The sequence below is a fragment of the Mustela nigripes genome, chromosome 10 (genome assembly GCF_022355385.1).
Source record: "Mustela nigripes isolate SB6536 chromosome 10, MUSNIG.SB6536, whole genome shotgun sequence".
Classification (NCBI taxonomy): Eukaryota; Metazoa; Chordata; class Mammalia; order Carnivora; family Mustelidae; genus Mustela; species Mustela nigripes.
In genome coordinates, this window is record NC_081566.1 from 1,745,801 (window position 1) to 1,765,910 (window position 20,110).

The 20,110-nt window shown below is 43.1% G+C and overlaps 1 protein-coding gene across 1 annotated transcript in view; it reads right to left on the reverse strand.

Moving 5' to 3' along the window:
- The window catches only part of F5 (coagulation factor V), a 68,949-nt gene that overhangs the window by 42,127 nt on the left and 6,712 nt on the right, over positions 1 to 20,110 (reverse strand). Inside the window, exons 3-5 of the mRNA XM_059412408.1 lie at positions 16,370 to 16,492; positions 2,701 to 2,913; positions 533 to 676 (exon numbers count right to left, since the gene is read on the reverse strand). Coding sequence (XP_059268391.1) covers positions 533 to 676; positions 2,701 to 2,913; positions 16,370 to 16,451 — 439 coding nt within the window. The 5' untranslated portion in view covers positions 16,452 to 16,492. The remainder of the gene's footprint in view (positions 1 to 532; positions 677 to 2,700; positions 2,914 to 16,369; positions 16,493 to 20,110) is intronic.

A 20,110-nucleotide genomic window follows, 5' to 3' on the forward strand; every position in this document is an offset into this window, starting at 1 on the left:
CATCGGGCTCTCTGCTTGGTGGGGAGCCTGCTTCCTCCTCTCTCTCTCTGCCTGCCTCTCTGCCTACTTGTGATCTCTGTCTGCCAAAAAAATAAATAAAATCTTTAAAAAAAAAAAAAAAGCCTACACCCAACACAAAATAAAGAACAGATGATGGGATCTTGAGACCCACTTAAGTGGATTACATTATCTTTCTGACCAGGAGTTGAAAAATAGTGTGTACGGGGGCACCTGGGTGGCTCAGTGGGTTAAAGCCTCTGCCTTCGACTCAGGTCATGATCCCAGCATCCTGGGGTCGAGTCCCACATCGGGTTCTCTGCTCAGCAGGAAGCCTGTTCTCCCTCTCTCTCTCTGCCTGCCTCTCTACCTACTTGTGATCTCTGTCTGTTAAATAAACAAATAAAAATCTTAAAAAAGAAAAGAAAAATAGTGTGTATGAGTTTGGTCAACTTCTGTAGGACTTCAAGGAACACAACGGACCAAAGGCACTGATGACTCCGCTGTGGCTGGATGGCATCCGGCCACATGTTACCTGGCATTGTTCCGTTCACATAGCCATTGACTGTGTACATTAAAGATGATGACGGGCTCCAGCTCTTGCTTTCATCAAACACAGCAAACATCAGCACATGTTGTTTGTCAAACATCTTCTGAACCCCGTTGTCAGTGAGGGCGCCTATGAAAGGAAGAACATACTTTTTAATAGCATCCCAGACAGAAGACTCTCACTAGGTACTCAAAGACAGCAAAAAACTTAAGGCAAGAAGTCAATCATGATGGTAACTTTAAGAAGTTCTTATTTTTAAAAATAGTATCTTGGGGCCCCTGGGTAACTCAGTTGATTAAGCAGCTGACTCCTGATGTCGGCTCAGGTCAGGATCTCAGGGTCCAGAGATCAAGCCCCGCATTGGGCTCCACACTCGACACAGAGTCTGCCTGAGATTCTCCCCGCTCTGTCTGCCTCTCCCCCAACTCACACGCACACACACACTCTCTCTCTCTGAAAGACATAAATATTTATCTATCTATTTATTTATTTATTTATTAGTTTTTATTTATTTATTTGACAGGCAGAGAGAGCACAGGCAGGGGGAGGAGTGGGAGAGGGAAAAGCAGGCTTCCCACTGAGCAGGGAGCCTGATGAGAAGCTCAAACTCAAGACCCTGGGATTACACCCTGAGCTGGAGGAAGATGTTTAACTGACTGAGTCACCCAGGTGCCCCAACAAATAAATCTTTAAAAAGTAGCATCTCTATCAAGTAATAGTGATCGGGGGCTTGCTAAAATCCTAGTGCCATGGTAAGGATTTTCTCTGACATCTCACAGCCTTGAGGAATGGGATTTAGAGGTAAACTTGACCAGGCACGAAGAAAACAATGTGGTGATGGTCAGGACTTTAGTGAAAGTACTCATTTTCTTGAGTGTCAAGAGGCCAATGAACAGAGACTTCAGCTCAGCAGGCAAGGCACCCTCCGAGTCCCACACAGCCACCTTGCTTGTACGTGTGATGAGGCGTTAAAGAATTTGTGGAGGTCAAGGTTAGTCCATTCTCTCAGCTGAGAAAGGCAGCTGGCAGTAAATGAAAGTAAAATGAAGTAAGAGCTTCTTATAAATTTGAATTTTTTTCAGCGCCACCACAGTATTTTTATATACCAGGCAATGCCAATGTGTATTTGTGCAGTGAGTAAATGAATCAGGAATGTGTGTATGTGTGTATGTATGGACAGGGGGCGAGTCTATCACATCATTTCCCACAGTGTAGTTTATTGTGGTTGTTTATGTTTTTAATTAACATACAGTGTACTATTTGCTTCAGGGGTACAGGTCTGTGAATCGTCAGGCTTACACGTCACAGCACTCACCTAGCACAGACTCTCCCCAGTGTCCATCCCCAGCCACCCCATCCCTATCCCGCCACCCCCCAGCAACCCTCGGTTTGTTCCCTGAGATCAAGAGACTTTGTGGTTTGTCTTCCTCGCTGGTTTTGTCTTGTCTCACTTTTCCCTCCCTTCCTCTATGATCCTCTGTCTTGTTTCTCAAATTCCTCATATCGGTGAGATCATATAATTCTCTTTCTCTGATTCACTTATTTTGCTCAGCATAATACCCTCTAGTTCCATCCACATTGTCACAAATGGCAAGATTTCGTTTCTTTTGATGGCTGCATAGTATTCCATTGTGTATATATACCACATCTTCTTTATCCATTCATCTGTTGATGGACATCCAGGCTCTTTCCATAGTTTGGCTATTGTGGACATTGCTGCTATAAACATTCGGATGCACGTGCCCCTTTGGATACCTATGTTTGTATCTTTAGGGTAAATACCAGTAGTGCGATTGCTGGGTCGTATGTTAAATTTCTTTCCAAGTACTCTCAGCAATATATAGGATGTATACTTTCAAGAAGACTTGGCCTTGAGGTAAATGCTAGAGATCTTATGGACCTGGTATCAGAACATACTCTCAGACAGGGATTTACTTGGGAGAGTCTCCCAGGACTGAGAAAAAGGAAGGATTAGAAGAAACAGGAATATTCCGACCCTCAAATACCAATGTGAGCAAGGATCTGGTTTCTGTGCTTCTCCCTTTGATTTATAGAAAGGTTCCAAGATTCTCCCAATTCTCATTTCACTATAGTATACCTTACCATTTCAATCTTAGTTGTTGCCCTCTCTCTCTCTCTCTTTTTTTCCTTACCTTTCTTACAAATGAGCAGAGGTCCAATCAGCCCAGAGTTGAAGTCCTGTATCAGATTCTCATAGGAGTAATAGATGTGTGTAAGGCACGGAGGGTCATCGTGTGTGGGTCCGCTGCCCTCACTGATCTTCCACTCGTACGTGTATTCCTGGCCCGGAGCTATGGCGTCATCCATCTTCTCCACAGGGAACGTGTGGTCAGAGTAAGAAGCACCTGGAGAAAAAGAGCCATGGAAACACCTGGACAGTCACTGAGGACAACGTTTTATCATCCTCAAATCTGGGGGAACATAACGTCTCTACAGAGGTATCTATGCCTTTTAATAGTGAACCTTCATTATTTGGAAAAATTCACATACGCCCACTTCTTTATGCAATTATAAGGGCTTTGGTCTATGGTGATTTGAAGTGAATCAGAAAGCGACTAGTATATTCGGTAAGGTTTAGAAAGTTCATTTTCTAGGGTATCTAAATGATTAGTATCTAGGTATCATCAGAGAGTTGAATCACTGTTACCAGAAAATCACCTCAATCTAAGAGAATGGGTTTTATTTCTATTTTCTCTATAGTGCTTGACAAGATCTCTTTCATTTAATTGCCTGTTAGCATTGGATGTGAGTACACTCAGAGCTTTTTCTATGTTGTTTTCCTTCTGTATTTCATATCTTCTCTCCCACCTCTGACAACCCCAGCCCTAGTTCCTCACTTTACCACCCCCCATCCTGTGATCACCCTGACGATCCCCAGAGCCTTGGAGCCCAGCTCCCTTACGCCGTCTGGTCACCGCTGTGATTATGAAATGTGTCTACCATCCGATGTTTAGATGTTCTCCTCCTGTCCCCTGCGTGTCTGAAGACCCGCTGTTAACAGTCCCACATATACTCTGGTGTCCTGACTGGTGGGAGAGGAGCAGGATGTCGAAGCTGGTCTTCCTTACTGAAGAGAGGGAACGGAGATGCGGAAGATGGAGAGAAGAGACTTGGGTGGATCTTCAACAGCAAGAAGAGGATGCGGCTAGAGATGGAGCAAGTGAGGTCAGGAAGGGGGAGGTCAGTGTCGTGGACAGCAAATGTGTGAGCCATGCCTCGTTTACTCAGGCGAGCTTCACGGTCATCAGCCGGTGCAGGAACTTCTCTTGGGGATGCATTTACCTTCTGTTTGGTACAACAGCTTGATAAATTAGACGTCAAAGGGGAGACCATCAGAGTGGAGACATGAGCAGACAAAAAGGATTGGAAAAAAGGGCTCAGATGTTTAACACGATGGGGTGAAGGCTTTGTGGAAACCGTTCTTACTGAAGCGATTGTGCTTTTTTAAAACAAATGATTAATTTCTCACTCCTATTCTCTCTTCCTGTTCCTTTTCTTCTCTATTCTTCCCCCTTTCCTCTCTTTTTCTGCCTCCCCCTCTTCCTTTCGTCATCTTTACTGAAGTCACGTACAATAAAACCCACCAGTTTTAAGTATACTGCTAGCTGCATTTTGACGGATGTGTGGAGTGGAATGGCTACCCTCACAATGAAGGTACAGGACAGTTTTCTTGCTCTGGGAAGTTGCCTTGTGCCATTTGCAGCTAGAACCTTCCCCTGCTCTCTGGGCCAGCAGCTTCCGATCTGCTGTTGTCACTCCTTTCCTCTGTCCTCTGAGGTCATGGAAGCGAACAATAGATCACATGCCCTCTTGTGTCACTCATGTTCGTGTGGTGTATCTTCTTCCGTCTTCTGCCTTTCCCCGTCCTTGTCTTTAAAGTGGATTTCTCAAATTCAGCATAGAGGAAGGTGATTCTTTTTATCTGGGCTTACAATCTCCTAGTTGCAGTGTTCTTTCCGTTTGCTTATGATATAATCACTGATACGGCTGAGTTTAAGTCGACCGCCTTCCTCTTGTTTTCTATTGATCCATCTGGTCTTGATTCCTTTTTCTCTTCTTTCTTGCTTTCTTTTAGATTAATCGAGTATCTCTTTTTATCTCCACTACTATTAGCTTTTCTTTGTTTTATTAGTGCCTTCGGTTTACAATATATGACTTTAACTTATCAGAGTCTACCTTCAAATAATATGATGCCATTTCACTTGTAAGACACTCGCAATAGTATATTTCCGTTTCTCCTGGTCTTTGTGCTACTGTTCATCATGCATACAGTTTACTTCTGCATATATACTACCCCCCTAATAAATTTTGTTATTTTTGCTTTGAAGTTTAGATGATTGTCTTTTCAACAGATTAAAAATGAGGAAAAACTTTCTCTATGTTTACCCATTTCTGAAGCCTTTTATTCCTTCTTGTGGATACAAATAGTCTTTTAATATCATTTTTTTTCTTTTTTTTTAAGACTTCCTTTCATGTGTTTTTCTGGACTTCAAGTGGGAAATTACTTCTTATTTCTATGCTTGAGACAGTCTTTCTTTTTTCTTCATTTTAAATGGATATTTGTGGTACAGAATATTAAGGGGACAAAATGCCCTTCCCCCACTGCACACCAGTACTTTAAAGATATCCCTAATTATCTCCTGGCTTGCATTGTTTCCACTGTCTGCTGTCACTCTTATTTTCATTTTTGGATCTTTTCTTTTCTTTCTTTCTTTTTTTAAAATTTTATTTATTTATTTGACAGAGAGAGATCACAGGTAGGCAGAGAGGCTGGCAGAGAGAGAGAGAGAGAGAGAGAGAGAGAGAGGGAAGCAGGCTCCCTGCCGAGCAGAGAGCCCGACACGGGACTCGATCCCAGGACCCCGAGACCATGACCTGAGCCGAAGGCAGCAGCCTAACCCACCGAGCCACCCAGGCGCCCCTTTTCTTTCTTTCTTTTTTTTTTTTGTTCTGACAACTTTTAACATTTTCTCTTCATCACAGATCTTTAGTAACTTGATCATGATGTGCTTTGGTAAGGGTTTTCTTCATGTTCCTTCTTCTTGGTTTTGTCAAACCTTTGTAGGTTTATAGCTGTCATCACATTTGGAAAATTTCAGCTTTGATGTCTTCAAATATTTCTTCTGTTTCTCCTCATTCTAGGATTCCAGTTATACATATGTGACATCGCTGGATATTGTCCCATAGAATACCAATGTCTTGTTCATTTTGTTCAGTCTCTCTTATCTTCATGATTCACCTGGGTAGTTTCCATTGTTATGTATAATATCCCCTGTTAATCTCATCTGGTATACTCTCCATTGCAGCCATTATATTCATCTGCAGAGTTTCCATTTGTGTGTCCTCATGTCTTCCATCTCTCTCCCCATCATGCTCTGAACATAAGGAGAATCTTCGTAATAGCTGTTTGAATGTCTCTGCCGGCCAGTTCTATCATTTATCTCTGGGTCTGTTTCTATTGATTTAAGTAGTACATTTCCTGCTCCTTCTAATGCTTGTTAATCTTTATTAGCGTTGTGAGTTTTACATATTGGTTGCTGAATTTTGTTGCATTCTTGTAACTAATATGTTACACTGGCACACAGTGAAGAGGTGTGAAATTGATTGGATACTTTCAAGTCTTGTTTTTAAAGTTTCATCACCTTCTGAGTAGTCTGCAGTCTGGACTAATTTTATCCAATTTCTGTGCCTTCTGTTGACTTACCTCTACTGAGTGCCCGCTTGTTAGGTCTTTTCTTGTTTAATGATGGGAACATAAACTATTTCTCTGTGTGTGGTCCAGGGACTGTTCTGCCTGTTTCTTTCTGGTGGTATTTTCCATACTTTTAATACTCTCCTCACATGCATGTGCAGATCAACACTGAGTTGAAGACCTGACAGCCCTCCATGTAGATTCTTAAGAACTCCTTCTCTTTGTCTGTACCATCCTCTTGAGGATTCCATCCTGCAAATCCAGCCACTTCAGCCTACCAAAAGTCTAAACTCTGTTTCTTTAACTAAAGGACTATTGAATTCTGCCTGAGTTCACCTTCATCGTGCTGTCCTGGAAACTCTCTCCATGCAGTGAGCCTGGGTACACACAGACCCACCTCATTTGTTATCCTCCTCCCTTGGAGCATTCCCTTGCATCGTCTGTTGTTCAGTGTCTGAAAACTGCTATTTCATATGTTTTGTCTGTCTGTCTGTCTCATTGTTAAGCAAAAGGATGGATACAATCCCTCATTTTCAGAAGCCAAAGCTGAACTGCTGAATTCCTATACAGATGATTTCATTTTGTAGATTATTAGCTACTGTCGTAGCTAACTGCACATTATCAGGACGAGTCTGGTCTACTCACACTCATGTGAGCTTGCATAGCACCAGCATGTTTGGGCTCTCCAGATGGGAGTGTGGAATAAGGCACAAGCTTCCATCATCAATGAGGCATTTGGGCACAGCAGCAACATGCACCATGTACTGCATGGGGTTCTGAGCACAGAAGCCATAAGACAGAAGAGTTGAGTAGATATATCTAGATTCACTGACATATCTTCACAGGACAGAGCATCTTTATATGAATGGGAATGAATACAACCAAACTTGAAATGACATGATAGTCATAATATCAGCCTTACAGATAGGAAACAAAGATGGACTTTAATGCTCTTAGAAGCTACGATTTATTGATGGTGATTACACTGATGGCATATGGAAAAGAAGACTAGATATGGCTGGACCATAAAATCTTGACAGGAGACCGAGTCTGGTTACTATTTTCTCAACACAAATCCAGCTGTATTAATTCATTTGGCAAAACTTTCAAGGCCACCTACTACCTCCAAAATATATATCCCAAGTTTACACTCTTCCCTGTGTCTCTAATGCCATAACCCTAGGATAAAACTGGACTCCAGAATTAGCCTATTAACTGGTCACTGGGATTCTGGTGCAAGACTACCCTCCCAATCAATTTCCCGACTTGTATACAGAATGATGCCTTTAGACTTTCGATCTTACTTTGCCATACTCCTGTTTAAAATCCTAACCACAGCTTCTTCTTTTACAAAATTTTTAACATGGACCACAAGTCCATATGTAATCTACCCCACTTCTCTCTCCATACTTATTGTGTATGACTTTTCCCCTTGATACTATGTAACACTCTCTGGGGCCACCTTTTAGTTCCCCAAACCAGCCAAGTTCCGTCCAACCTCAGGTCCTGGCAGATAGCACTGCCTCGGCTTGGAGTGTTCTCCCTCTTTGTCTTTCTTCTGGGTAAATATGTGCTCATCCTTTAGATGTCACCTTAAATACAAGCCTACCCCTTTCCTGGTCTCTAATTGTACTACCCATTTTTTCTTCTACAGAAGCTGTGATAATTTATAATTAAGTATGTATGGCACTGGATGATTTAGTTCATTTTCTACTACGAAATAATAACAATTTACATCATGCACATTTCTGTCACCAGAAAGTGAGCCACTCAAAGGCAGGTGCTGGTTTGTATCTGGCTAATGTCTCTGGTACCTTTCACAGTGCCTGGCATGGAGAAGGTGCTCACCGAATGTATGCTGAATTTCTAAGATTTAAGATCCTGTGGGCTAGAATCAAGGTTATCATGTCTTAGCTCATAGGTGATTAGGAATGCACGGTATTACAACAAATTACACGCCAACATTAACATTATGGAGATAATATATAAGAATCTGAGTTGCTGTCTTTTCTTCTGTTGTTCTTCAAGAACAACACTAAAATGCTGTTCTTGTGACCAAATTTCTGCATAGAATTTGCTGCCCTGAATCCTGGCTACCTCCTTTAGATAAGACAATGACTCTGTGGTCCCCAGTCCTTAAAGGGCACATTTTTTTCATTGACTTCCCTCCTGAAAGCTGTAGGCATCCGTGTTGTGACACTTGTGCTAGTGAAAAGCTTAACATGGGATCACACTGTATCTTATTTTTGCCCTCAAAGATAGCTTGACATTGATGGCCAAATTGACTATGGGCTGAAATTTCACTCAGATGATGAAAAGGATCTGAATATTAAAAAAAGGATCTGGGGGCACCTGGGTGGTTCAGTGGCTTAAGTGGCTACCTTCGACTCAGGTCGTGATTCCAGGGTCCAAGGATGGAGCCCCTCATCAGGCTCCCTTCTCACTGGGGTGTCTGCTTCCTGCTCTCCTTCTGCCTGCCACTCTGCCTGCTTGTGCTCTGTCAAATAAATTAATAAAATCTTTAAAGAAGTAAAAAAGGGTCTGACGATTAAGGTGTAGAGAAATTTTTTTAAAAATATTTTATTTATTTATTTGACACAGAGAGACACAGTGAGAGAGGGAACACAAGCAGGGTGTGGGAGAGGAAGAAGCAGGCTTCCCGCTGAGCAGGGAGCCTGATGCGGGGCTCGATCCCAGGACCCTGGGACCATGACCTGAGCCAAAGGCAGACGCATAACGACTGGGCCATCCAGGTGCCCCCAGGAGTTGAGAAATTTTAAAAGTTTGGACAATTTCCCGAGAGTAATAATATTATTTCAGTCTAAATGGAAAAGAAAAAAAGAGTGTATAAGGAATAGTCTCTGCTAACAAATAGGAAGGATTATCTCTGGGAAGTTACAAAATAATTCTAGAAGCAAAGGACAAACAGGTCTGATAAGGAGAGTTGCCCTCTTGTCTACTGACTGGACCTGGCATGGCGAGTTGTTGACTAGAGCTAACTCCAACCAAGCACAATGGCCCTGATTCAATGTTCCTGATTCTTGGCCTCATGAAGTTAGAAAATGGTGTTTCTGGACATGATGTGTCTACTGTTCCAGCTGTTAAAGCCTCACAGGAAATTCCTAGAGTAGAAAGTGGCTTTCTTTCCATTGCCTTCAGAAGCTCTCAGAAGGACAAAAAGTGATATTCTTTGTAGGCCAAGAGGTAACTTCTGAAGTCCTTCCTCTCTTTCTCTGGACAAATGTGTGCGCATCCTTCAGACATCAGCCTAAATGCAGTTCACCCATTCCTTGGTGAATATTACATGTATTTATGAATATAGTTAGATGTAAATATCATATACACATTTTTTTAAAGATTTTATTTATTTATTTGACAGAGAGAAATCACAAGTAGATGGAGAGGCAGGCAGAGAGAGAGGGAAGCAGGCTCCCTGCTGAGCAGAGAGCCCGATATGGGACTCGATCCCAGGACCCTGAGATCATGACCCGAGCCGAAGGCAGCGGCTTAGCCCACTGAGCCACCCAGGCACCCCTCATATACACATTTTTAATTAAATATTTATGAAATTATATAATTAATGATACTTTCTCTCACTGGATTGTGAGAGAGTCCAGAATTGAAATTTCTTGGTTAAAACACTTGCTGCCTCTGTGAATTTGGCTTTCTTTAACCTCTCTTTTAGCCTCCCTTTTCTGGTTTGTAACAATATAATGTTTTCTCTAGCAACAATACAATCATTTTTGATGGGTAATGAGGACTAAAAACACATGTAAAATGTCTGGCTCCTGACCAATGCTATGACGGCCCGTCGCAATACATTTGAGTATGCTGACTATTTTCTTTCTCAGCCAATTTGCAACTGATACAACCTCTCTCCTTTGTGCTGTACATCTGATAAGGTGTATCTAAGTGCCCTTGAGTTCTGTCAACACACGTGAGAAAGATTAGAGGTGGTGACTTATCTACTCTAAAAGTGGCAAAAACTGGTAATAAGATTGCTCATAATCACCAGCAAAATTAATAGGTTTCAGATCAAAGGGGAAACAATGTGTAGGCTCTACTCTCTAATCCACTCCTCAGTTCCTCAGTCCAGAAATCATCATCATCATCGCCATGATCATGTTCCGGGCTGAGGGAGGTTCCCGGACACAAATACAAAGAAGTCTGTAAGACCTGAGGGACTCACAGCTCAGCTAACAGTAGGGTACATGCTGGTGTCTTGGTTGTGACGGGTTTCCCCTCTAGATTTCTTTTAGGGCTACTTCAGTGGAGAAGCCACAATTAGAACACATTGTGCATCATAATATGAACCAAACAATATCAATATCTAAGAATCACCCTAAAAGATTTAACACATACTAGATATAGCAATGTGACTGATTGTTGAATGCTATCAAATTTATTTTTAAATGATCAGGGTTTCATATTCAGTTTTATTTGAACAAACAATGGTTTTTAAGTGTCTGTCTAGTTGATCAAAGTAAATTATTGAGAATTTCATATTCATTTGACGTGAATAAGAATATGAAGTTACATACAAGATAAACTTAAAATAATTGAATCAGGGCACCTGGGTGGCTCAGTGGGTTGAGCCTCTGCCTTCGGCTCAGGTCATGATCTCAGGGTCCTGGGATCGAGCCCTGCATCGGGCTCTCTGCTCAGCAGTGAGCCTGCTTCCCCCTCTCTCTCTGCCTGCCTCTCTGCCTGCTTGTGATCTCTCTCTGTCAAATAAATACATAAAATATTAAAAAATAAAATAGTTGAATGAATGGTTTTGATTATGTTCACGATACAACTTAAAAGGTGGATAATGAGCGTCTTGAAAGAAATAGTGAACAAATGTGTACATGGGGAAAGATTCTCTAATTACGCTAAGTGAGGATTATTACTTATGAGGTAATCTTGGGATAATTTAATCAGTGTTTTTATTCTTTTAACTTCAAAGTATTTTATCCTATATTTAGTCTAGAACAAAAGAGGCATGTGGTAGCTTTGATTTCACAACCTAGGTAATATGAAGCATGAAATACAAGCAGTTACTTAAAGGAAGCATTTATGAAACGCATTTTTGGTGAATCTGACTTTGACTTTGTAATCGAAATAAAAGTTTAAGCTCTTAACTGAAGAGAGGAGAAACAGACAGGAAAGACTACTGTGCTAGAGCACAAGAAGTCCCTGTTCAGCTTTGTGCGAGAATGAATTCTTCACACCAAGGGTAACCGTTCATTTTATATTTACTCAAGTTTGTTCATTGCCTGCTCTGCCCATAGTCAGTGTTGCAATTTGTTTACTGATCATGATAAACCAATTATTAGCCAAAAGGTTCTCAGTATTTTTTTTTTTAAATGTGAAATGCTACCTATAAGCTTTGGGAAAGTAAAATTACGTAAAGACCCACTTCGGTTACCCACTAGGCTGCTCGTTCTTGAGATCCTCCCTTGTTACTCATTTTTTCTTTTTTTTAAACAACCCTTTTCCTCTCCATTTAATTAACATAGGGCGTGCTTCAGTGTACATTCAAAGACTAGGAGCCTTCTTTCAGAAGCTATAATTTAGGGGCGCCTGGGTGGCTCAGTGGGTTAAGCTGCTGCCTTCGGCTCAGGTCATGATCTCAGGGTCCTGGGATTGAGTCCCGCACTGGGCTCTCTGCTCAGCAGGGAGCCTGCTTCCCCACCTCTCTCTCTGCCTGCCTCTCCATCTACTTGTGATTTCTCTCTGTCAAATAAATAAATAAAATCTTAAAAAAAAAAAAAAGAAGCTGTAATTTAGTTAACAGGCAAAGTAGAATGCCGATGTTTTCTAAGGAAATGGATTGAACGGCATGGGGAGGGCAAGTCTCTCTTGAAGGGGCGTTCACATTTCTGACACTTACGAGAATTATTATATCAGCCACTACAGTTTGTTTTGGGTATTTATCATATACTCAAAGAAATGCCAAAATATTCAGATGAAAAGTGAAACACCACTGCCCACATAAGCATTGGAATGTTTTGGACAAATCCAAAAGACTAAGTTTTCATATGGAGAATTTGGCAACACCAAATGTAAAAAAAATATCTGATGGAAAATGCATCTCATCTATCTGTCTATCTATCATTTCTATTCAGAGTTGGCTCACTAGCAGACAGCTGAATATTATAAAACTAATTTTGTGATGAAATACTCATAATGCAACTCACACATTTAAGTGACTACATAAAGCAATAAACAAATACTATTAAGATTCACTCTGAAGCAAACTTTTAAAGTTAATTGACCAAAACAGCTACAGAAATCTTACTGAAGAACAAAAGTTGCTCAACGGTGCATATTAGAAACAGTTCCGTGTGTTCAAGTTAGTTTCTGAAATTTTAGCCTCAAATTTAGGCTCTTAGTGATAGAAAGTTTTTAAGTGATCAGGTATAGCTGCATATATTTTATTTCCTGGTTTCAGAATATATTCCTATTAAACACATGCCTAAAGGAAATGTTCTTGTGAGCATTTTTTGTAAATCGTGATTTGTCCAACCCATCAAATGGGTTACTCGTCCTTGCCCTAAGTACTAGTGAGGTGTCTCCCAGTCATGCCTGGGGAGTGGTGCGAGTGCGACACTGAGCTACAACCTTGCTTTTGTATCAGGCGCTGCCAATTTATGGATCCACAGCCAGCATGAGACTTTCACTCAGAGTACTGTCTTCCCTGGCCAGAACTCAGATTTCCAACCATCAACGAACTAAAGCATAGCCAAGTCTATGGCCATACCACCCTGAACGCGCCCGATCTCGTCTGATCTCAGAAGCTAAGCAGGGTTGGGCCTGGTTAGTACTTGGATGGGAGACTAAAGCATAGCCAAGAATTCAAAAGGCAACACGACTTCTGGCCAACCAAAATAGGTATTAAGAAACAACACCCACAAATGAAAGCTCAGGGTCTTTACCGATAGACAATACCATAGACAATAATTTTCAAGTCTGTTTCAAGTCTGCCTACTTTGTATATAATTCTAATATCCGTGGGTGTCTGTATAATCTCATGGTAGATTAGAAATAATGGCTTAGAAAGAGATTGGAGTTTTACTTCTCATCTTGTGTTTTAAAGAGTCTGGGAAATGTAACATATATCCAAAGTGTTTAAAAAAAAATCTTAGACACTTAAGAAGTAAATTCCAAACTATCTGGAAAATATAATAATTCAAAATGATTCATTCCTCTGTGCTCTGGATAACTGAGGTTTTCTGTTTAATTTTAGTTCATTTTGACATCTCAATTCTAAGAGAGAGTTTTATTTCATTCAAGTACAAGTAAAATGATGAGGACTATCCAAGGCCAGGGACTTCCTTTAATCTAAGCGACTGAAAACAAATCTTAATGCAGTCACAATGACGAGCCACGAAATAACCAACAACAGGTAACATCGTCATGCATCAACCATGGGCCCAGAACTTGACACATACTACGACTGGTCCCGGCCATAACCTTCAAGGGGAGGAATCGCTATGCCCGTGTCACAGATGTAAAAGTAAAGGTTAGTGGTAAAGAAGGTTGCCCCAAATTGCCCAAATTTAAAAGCCAGGTCATTCTGGCTCTGAAGCCAGCATTCTTTCCAAGGCTGTCCTTTCCTTCTAACTGATGAAAACAGGTCTCCAAATGCTTGCTGGAGCTCAAGGACTAATTCCCAGAAAAGTAGGATTGTGGTCAAGGTTGGATCATTGACTCGTCAGATCAAGTAGCCCCAGGGGCAAGGACTGAGTCCTGCCTTAGGCCTATTATACCGTCTCAATCTCCCACCATCCACTTCTACGTCTGCAAAAAAGGAGTCTGGGCTCTCACTGGCCCAGTGTGTGCTTCATTGATTTCCCACACTGCCCCAGATAGTTCAAGCCCTGGAGGACGGCTGTGGGCCAGGATGAGTGTCAGGCAAGAAGAAGATGTTTTATTTTAAAGCAGAGGGCAAAATAAAATGAACAGAAGCCTTGTCTTTTTCCACACAAGGCACTCAATCTTAAATAGATTGAGTTTGCCTCTCGTTTCCAAAATAAAAATTTCACTTTCCCCACCAATCTGTATTTACCTTTCTCGGATTTAGGCAACTAGGGGCAATAGTGAGGTGACCAGTGGAAGTGGCAGGAGCATCTTAAACATCTGCTCATAGACAACTGGCTGGGAGGGGGGGGGGTGCAGGAACAAATAAACAGTAAAGAAAGGGGCATAATGTTGCAAGGTCCGTTCCCTATGCAAACAGCCCAGCTAGAATACAAAGTCCATGAACCTTACCTCCTCCCACATTTGAAATGGAACCTGGATGGGACATTTGGGGGTTCCTCCCTCTGGCATGACATTGCTGAATTCTCAATGTAGTTGCCTGGAAGCCTCATAAGTAGGTTAAATGGTTGTTTGTTATGCCACTGTATGATTTTAGGAATATAGGACAGACTCTTGCACATTCTGCCTCATTCAGAGTCTTGCCAAATTGGCCCTTAAAGATGTCTGATGTTTCAGTTAATGCTCATTGCTCTTCCTCAAGCCAAAGATTAAGGGCTGATGCAAATACTCCAGGAAAGGGTAGTTCATTAACCTATTATCAGTCCTTTATGTGTTAGTTGGAATGAGTTTAACTACTAATTTACACAAGAAATAATAAATGTAAAACACACTGTGTAATCCACAAATTACCAGATAAGTAGGAAATTATCTGAACACACTTAAAAATTTTAATTGAGATGTAACATAATTTGAATACATTTTAACTGAAAAATCAACCTCACTATCACATCTAATATCTGTCAAGTGTTCATTATATGCTAGGCCTTATCCAGAGATTTCATGACAACAAACCTATATGAGGTAGTACGATTCTTAGTCTCATTTTACAGACGAGAGAGAGATGAGGCACAGAGAGGTTGGGCAACTTCTCAAAAGCCACACAGCTAATAAGTGTAAGCCAAGATTTGCACCAAGCAGTCTACTTCCAGAACCTGCGCTGTAAATCACTTTCCTGCTTAATTGCCCCCCTTCAAAGGTATGACGGCTGGAACATATGGGAGAAAGAAAATTTGTGAGTCATGAAAGGACTGAAGGTATTTAAACGTGTTATTATACTAATACCTAGTACAATATGGTTACAATTTTCTGATATCAGCTCCTAAGAGAAGTCTGCTGTGCTTGTTGTGGTCTGAATGATCGTGATAGAAATAATCAGAGCAAGGTCGTCAACAGTACTTACTGTCCCGTGGCTGATGTGGTCACTTCTACCACCTTCGTCTTTGTGACCTTTGCTGTCGCTGCCATCATCATCATCGTGATTTACTGAGGGCTTCCCATGTTCCAGGAATCCTATTTCAGACACTACCTGAACAGTCTCATTTCAGACACTACCTGAACAGTCTCATTTTAATCCTCAGAGAGGTAACGCTCATAGAACCAGAGGTGATGCATCTGGAATGGGAACGTATGTCTGCCTTCAAAGCGCAAGTTCTTAACCATTTCACTTCATCTAAAATTGTGTTAAGACTTCTACCGCCACCGCCACCGCAACCACCAAATACCACTTATGAAGCGCGCTTTCTGTGTCAGGCCACCCGTGCCACATTAGTCCAATGCCACTGTTTCAAACTACGGTTCTTGGGCTACATCCAGCCAGCTGTCTGTTTTTGTAAATAAAGTTTTATTGGGACACAGTCACACTCATTCACTTGCACATTGTTTGTGATGGTGTTTGTGTTGAAAGGTAGAGTTGAGCAGTTACAAGAGATAACCCAAAACCAACATACTTAGGACCTGGCTTCCCACAGAGAAGTCTGTGGACGCCCCCTGCTTTAACCCACTTTGAAATGTGCATGTATTACTGTTCTCATTTACACGTGCATATGTTGGAATTCAGAAAGATTAGGCAATTTTCCCATCCAGCTGTTAAAGAGCAAGAACCTAGTAAACACCTGAGGTCCAGACGGCTCCGGATTTTGTTCCTTTTCCTCCCTAAGACTTACAAAGGCAACAGCTTTCATAGTCACCCCTTGAAGGAAAGGAGATTTCTCTAACATGTGGTTAACAATCTGGTTTTAAATGTCTGACACCGGTGTTAGAGTTGTATGTTTTCCACTGCCAGAGGAGTATTAAATTACTCTTACCTTCTGAGAATTTATTGTATTTAATTCCTTGAGGATGGATGCTTATGGGCTTGTCTGCCTTATTCTTAAAGTGAACTTTCATGATGTCTCCAACTTCAGCATACAAGGTAGGCCCAAGAAGTCCTATAGAAACAAGGATTTATAATCTATCTGCGTTCAGGAATACCAAAGACAGAGCTGCTAAGCATGGAGAGACACAGACCCGCATGAGAGATGGCTGTCACTCCCCCGGCCCTGAGGCTGGCCTGCTTGTCTTCGATCTAGAAGGGTTTGCCGGCCCCTTGTCTCGACATTGCATGCAGTCAGGACAGGACAAGAAGGTAGAAATGTTTGGCGTGGGCTCAAAGCAAGTCAAGAGAGAGAAGGAATAGTTCTGATCATGTCTACCCCATCCTGACCCCTGTCATTCCTTGCAGATTACTGTCTTTGGCCAAGAGAAGAATGGTGTTCACTTTCGGTTGTGCATGGTGATTTGAGGGAAGATGACTGGCTCCATTAGATCTCCCTGAGCGGGGGAACCTCAGAGACCTCAATAAAGTGAGGATAGGGGGAAAGTCACAGGGTACGCTGGTCCTGAGGTGAGTTCAGAGTCCCTGAGGCAGGAGTGATGCGTCCAAAGAACAGAAAGGAAGAGTGCAGGTGGCGCGCGAGCAGATGAGGGAGGGGCAGGTCACGTGGGGCTTCATGGGCTTTGGTAAGGAATTTGGATTATCTTCTGAACGAAATGGAAAATTGCTGGGGTTTTGTGCCGCAGACAGACATGGTTTTAAAAGTTCATTCTGGAGGGAAAAAAAGGACCTCCCAGCTGTAGTGTGGAGAACAGTGTGCAGTGATGGGCCCGGAAATGGCAGCAGGTGACACAGAGAAGCCACACGCGGTAGGTGGGGGAAGACGCTGGTTCCGGATTCTGAAGGCAGAGCCGGCTGGATTTGCCGGTTGGCTGACGTGGCCTCTGAGAGAACGAAGCCAAGGGTGACCCTGCGGTGTTTTATCTGAGCAATGGGGTAAACTACGTGACCAGTTACTTCAGTGTGGGACACCGGGGGTGACAGCTGAGACGGGCAGATATCAAGAGTGACGTCTCAAGTCTTACATGACAAGTGTGCTGAGTCCTGCAGCCACGAGGAGAAATAAGACCCTGTCCCTGTCCTCGAAGAGCTCGCAAGCTCGTCTGGGGGCAAACGTACGGTAGGAGCCACCGCTGAGATGTGGGCAAAGTGCTATAGACGGAGAGAGGATGAAGGGCCAGTTCTGTCTGAGGGGTTAAGGGAGGAGGTGATACTTGAGTCGGGCTTCGGCAGAATCATACATGAGAATTTCCCAAAATTAAATGTTTGAAAAGTTGACTGCTCTCACGTCCCAGCCACCTGTAGACCCTGTGCGGTTTGCTTCTCCCCAGCAGAGATGGCGGGAGCTCGAGGAGAAAGAGGCAGCAGTCATGGAGTTCAGCCAGCATTTGTTTGCAGGGCTGATGGTCACGTTAATCGGGCCCCCACTTACAGAACTGTAATGCTGACTAAAATAGAGGCCTTTGCAGAGCTTGCAAAAAAGTAGGAAGGACAGATTTTAACAAACCATCATACAAAAGCACAGCTTACACTGAAGAGCATTTGACAGAGGGATCGTGTCCAATCTTGGAGAAAGGGAGGAACTCGGGGTTGGACCTGCTTCCTTGAGGAAGCAATGCTTCAACTGAAGTCCAAAGGCCAAGAGGCAAAGGCATGGGCAGGGACATTTCAAGGAGTAGGATGAGCATGTGCAAAGGGCCCGTGGCACCAGAAAACTTGGCCTATTCAAAAACTGACAGATGGCCACAGTGAAGGTAAAGTTCAACAGGTAAGAGAGAGAGGCAGAACGTGAGGCTGAAGGCACGATCAGAAGCCCCATCATGTAGAGCCTTCCACATCTTTGAGTTTTGCCTCTAAGTGTATCTGGGAGCCAATCAAGAGTTTTAAGCAGGGGTGAGACATGGACCAGATTTGGGGTTTTAAATCTCTGGGGGCACTGGTGGAGGATGAGCTGGGGAGAACTCAGAGTGGATGCTGAGAGAACAGAGGGCTCCAGGTGGGTGATGTGGTGACAGAGTGTAAGGTGATGATGAGAACATGCGAGAGGGCTATTAGAAGATGAAACGTCAGGGCTTGATGGATGGCATATGGGTGGAGGGGGAGGGAGACCAAGCTGCTGTGGATGGCTGGTGATGTTCTTGCTGGGGAGCGGGGGCAGGAAGGTAACCTTCTCTGACATGAGGACACTGTGGGAGGTTTTGTTTGCTAGATATGGTAGGCACAATAATGGCCCAGCAGAGATGTCTGCATCTTTACTCCTGGGACCTGTGAATACACTACCCGGGGTGGCCAATGGGGCTCTGCAGGTGTGACTAAAAGAAGTTTGAAATGGTAGAGTTTCCGAGATTATTATCCCAAGGGAAATGTCATCCAGCATCCTTATAAACAGGATGCAGGCAAAGCTGAGCTCACAGCCCTGCCGGATCTGAACTGGAGGAAGGGGCCACAAACTCGCACGTGCAGCCTGCCTCCAGTAACGGGAAAAGGCAAGGAGAGGACTGTCCCCCAGAGGGGGAGAGCTCTGCCAACACCTTGATTTTAACCCAGTGAAACTTATTTTGGACTTCTGACCTCAAGAACTGCAAGATAAGGGGCGCCTGGGTGGCTCAGTGGGTTAAGCCGCTGCCTTCGGCTCAGGTCATGATCTCAGAGTCCTGGGATCGAGTCCCGCATCGGGCTCTCTGCTCGGCAGAGAGCCTGCTTCCCTCTCTCTCTCTCTGGCTGCCTCTCTGTCTACTTGTGATTTCTCTCTGTCAAATTAATAAATAAAATCTTTAAAAAAAAAAAAAAAGAACTGCAAGATAATAAATTTGTATTGTTCTGAGCTAGAAGTTCTGAGCTGAAGTTTGAGGCAATATGTTACCGATTGGCAGTGGGGGAAACAGTATCTCTGAGACTGAACCCCCTTTCCCTACTTCTATCTTTCTACCTGCAGTTTTCTTACTGCTTTCAGCAAACTCTTCGCTGCTGGAGTTTATGCTGATCTTGTGCCTGGAGCGTGTTGTTTGCTTCTGTGTTCGCTCTGCACAGGACTGTGGAGGTCACACTGTTCAATCTTCAATTTAGAGATACTTACAAAGCCTGGGATGTGGGGGTGGGTGGATGGCTTGCTCAAGGTCAGTCAATCATTGGGTGGTGCCCCTGGGGTTAGAACTCAGGGCTCTGGACTCTTGAACCAAAGCTTTCTCTACCACCTTGCACAGAGCAGGTTCAGAACCGCCCCCTCTCCTGAAATAGTTCCAATGTCTACACCATTTGTGACTCCTGACCACAACCGGCAGGACTAGCTGAGCTCGCTCTCTCTTCTGGCTGCTACCCTCAATCCTAGCTCCTGATGGAAGCCCCCACTGGCTCTTCCGACCTGCTGGGGATGCCCAGGAGCCCAAAAGATGCTGGCCACGTGGTCACAGCATGCACTGCATTTGTTGCCATGGCACCTTGCTTGGGTGATTTGTTTGCTGGCATTGCGTGGCTACAAATGCCCGTGCCTGGGATAAGTCTCCTCAGTTATTTAACCTAATAAGACCTCTTGCTGCAATGAATGGTCTGGAGTATTTATTTGCCTCCCTTTCTGCTTCCTTGGAATTAAGGCAAAACAAAGGGATGTTTTCATAAATGCAAACCAAATACCTTCCCTCATGTGGACAAACACATGAGTGTTGCCTGAGCTGCT